Raw genomic sequence first — 1,754 nt, 5'->3', positions numbered from 1 at the left:
TGTCTTACTGGTAAAAACTGAGGCAAAGTAGTTGTTAAGTACCTCAGCCTTCTCCTCATCTCTATTAACTATATTTCCCTCTAAGTCCATCAAAGAATGGAGGTTTTCTTTGCCCCTCCTTCTATTATTAATGTATTTATAGAAGTGCTTTTTGTTATCCTTAACAGAAGTGGCCAATTTAACTTCAAAAGGCAAATAACTGGAGGTGTTGAGATGATGGACGTGAAATAGCAGGAAATCCATCAATGGGTTTACTCTTCAGACCCAGAGCAGTCAGAGAGCACAGCAAAAGGATTTGCAGCAGAGTTCAATGGAACATTTAGGGATGTTGTCCTGAATAACTCTGGTGGCTCAAACCGACGCTCACAGAGCTGCAAAACATGGTGGGCACGTCAGGCCTGAGGAGAATCATCCAGAGGATTTCTGATTCTCACACAAGCTCTCTGAAACCACCGAAATCAATGCATCTTGCACAAATACTCCAAAACAGAGGCAAAATACCCTCTCCATGCCAAGAGAAAGCACCTTCCAGCAGCCACCAATGACTCCTCACACTGCACAACCCCCTTGTCCAAACATACAGGCAAAAGAACTCGGGGATAACTGTTCAAGTATTAATTCAAAAAGGTCCATTTGAATTTTGAGAACTCCTGTACCTTTATGTGCTGTCGTGCACCACTGGAAACAAGAGTGAGATGTCTCAGACTGTCATTTATTAACCACTGCCAACCACCTGAAATGTAAAGGTGTAAAAATAGCATTAATTTTGGTCGCTTTCGCTATTTCAACATTCTCACTTCTATTTTTTTCCATACCAATGATTACACTGATTGACCTATTTCCTTGATTTTCCAAACTGAACAAGGTTGTGACTCTCAGTACAGCCATTCCAGCTTGGGTTACCATGTCCACAGTGCCTGGTAATGCTGAATACTAATACTCTTTTTTATTTTTTCTTGCCAAGTTAACAGCTACAAAACAAATCTTCAAATGTTATCAGCATCTGCTGCACTATTGGGGTATTTTTTTGGGTTTTTTTTTTTAGGCCACCCGACCCCACTAATCTTGATTCTTTTTAAAGAACATAATTTGTTAATACTTTAGTTTAATGAATAGCTACGAAGATCATGAAGGTTATTTAAAATAGGACGTACCAATGATTGGATCTCCTCTAAATGGCATTTTTGATAGTGACAGCTTTTCAATTAAAGTGCAGACTGCAAGAAAATAAGTTTGATAACTTAATAAATACAAAAATAAAGAAAAATTGCTGCAATTTTGAAGATACAACCACATAAAATTACATTAGCATTAATTTTCAATTGAACAACATCTGCAAATAAATGTCCAAAATAAGTGATACTAAAAACTGAAAGGAAATAACACTTATACAAAAGATAGCTACCATGCAGAAACCGTTCTCTGACATGAATTAGTCCCATAATTCATGAAAATCCTCTGTTTGGGGGGATGTTTTCCTCCTCTGCCACTCAAGGTGTGCACAAACACATCAGCCACCTTTTTGTTTCTGTACCAGTCTGTAAATGGCCCTGTAGCATCACTGACAGTGAACCAACCTGGACAAGGATAAACCACTGCAGCCTCGAAAAAACTATTCAAATACATATGGCAGGTTTTCCTACTTCTTATTCATGTTTTTTTTGGACCTCCAAGGAGCATCATCTGCTCACTGCACAGAGCCAGGAGCTATGAAACTGGCTGCAGCTTCATTTCCTTTGATACTCTGAATACGA

The 1,754-nt window shown here is 38.7% G+C and overlaps 1 protein-coding gene across 1 annotated transcript in view; it reads right to left on the bottom strand.

The window, feature by feature from the left end:
- Positions 1 to 1,754, bottom strand: part of TBCD (tubulin folding cofactor D) — a 119,868-nt gene that overhangs the window by 39,015 nt on the left and 79,099 nt on the right. Inside the window, exons 24-25 of the mRNA XM_027886074.1 lie at positions 1,155 to 1,217; positions 657 to 733 (exon numbers count right to left, since the gene is read on the bottom strand). Coding sequence (XP_027741875.1) covers positions 657 to 733; positions 1,155 to 1,217 — 140 coding nt within the window. The remainder of the gene's footprint in view (positions 1 to 656; positions 734 to 1,154; positions 1,218 to 1,754) is intronic.

Source organism: Empidonax traillii, unplaced genomic scaffold (assembly GCF_003031625.1).
Source record: "Empidonax traillii isolate 1590-97213 ecotype Southwest subspecies unplaced genomic scaffold, ASM303162v1 scaffold177:size1754471, whole genome shotgun sequence".
NCBI lineage: Eukaryota > Metazoa > Chordata > Aves > Passeriformes > Tyrannidae > Empidonax > Empidonax traillii.
Note: the sequence above shows the minus strand (reverse complement) of the source record. Positions and strands in the feature narration are given on the sequence as shown.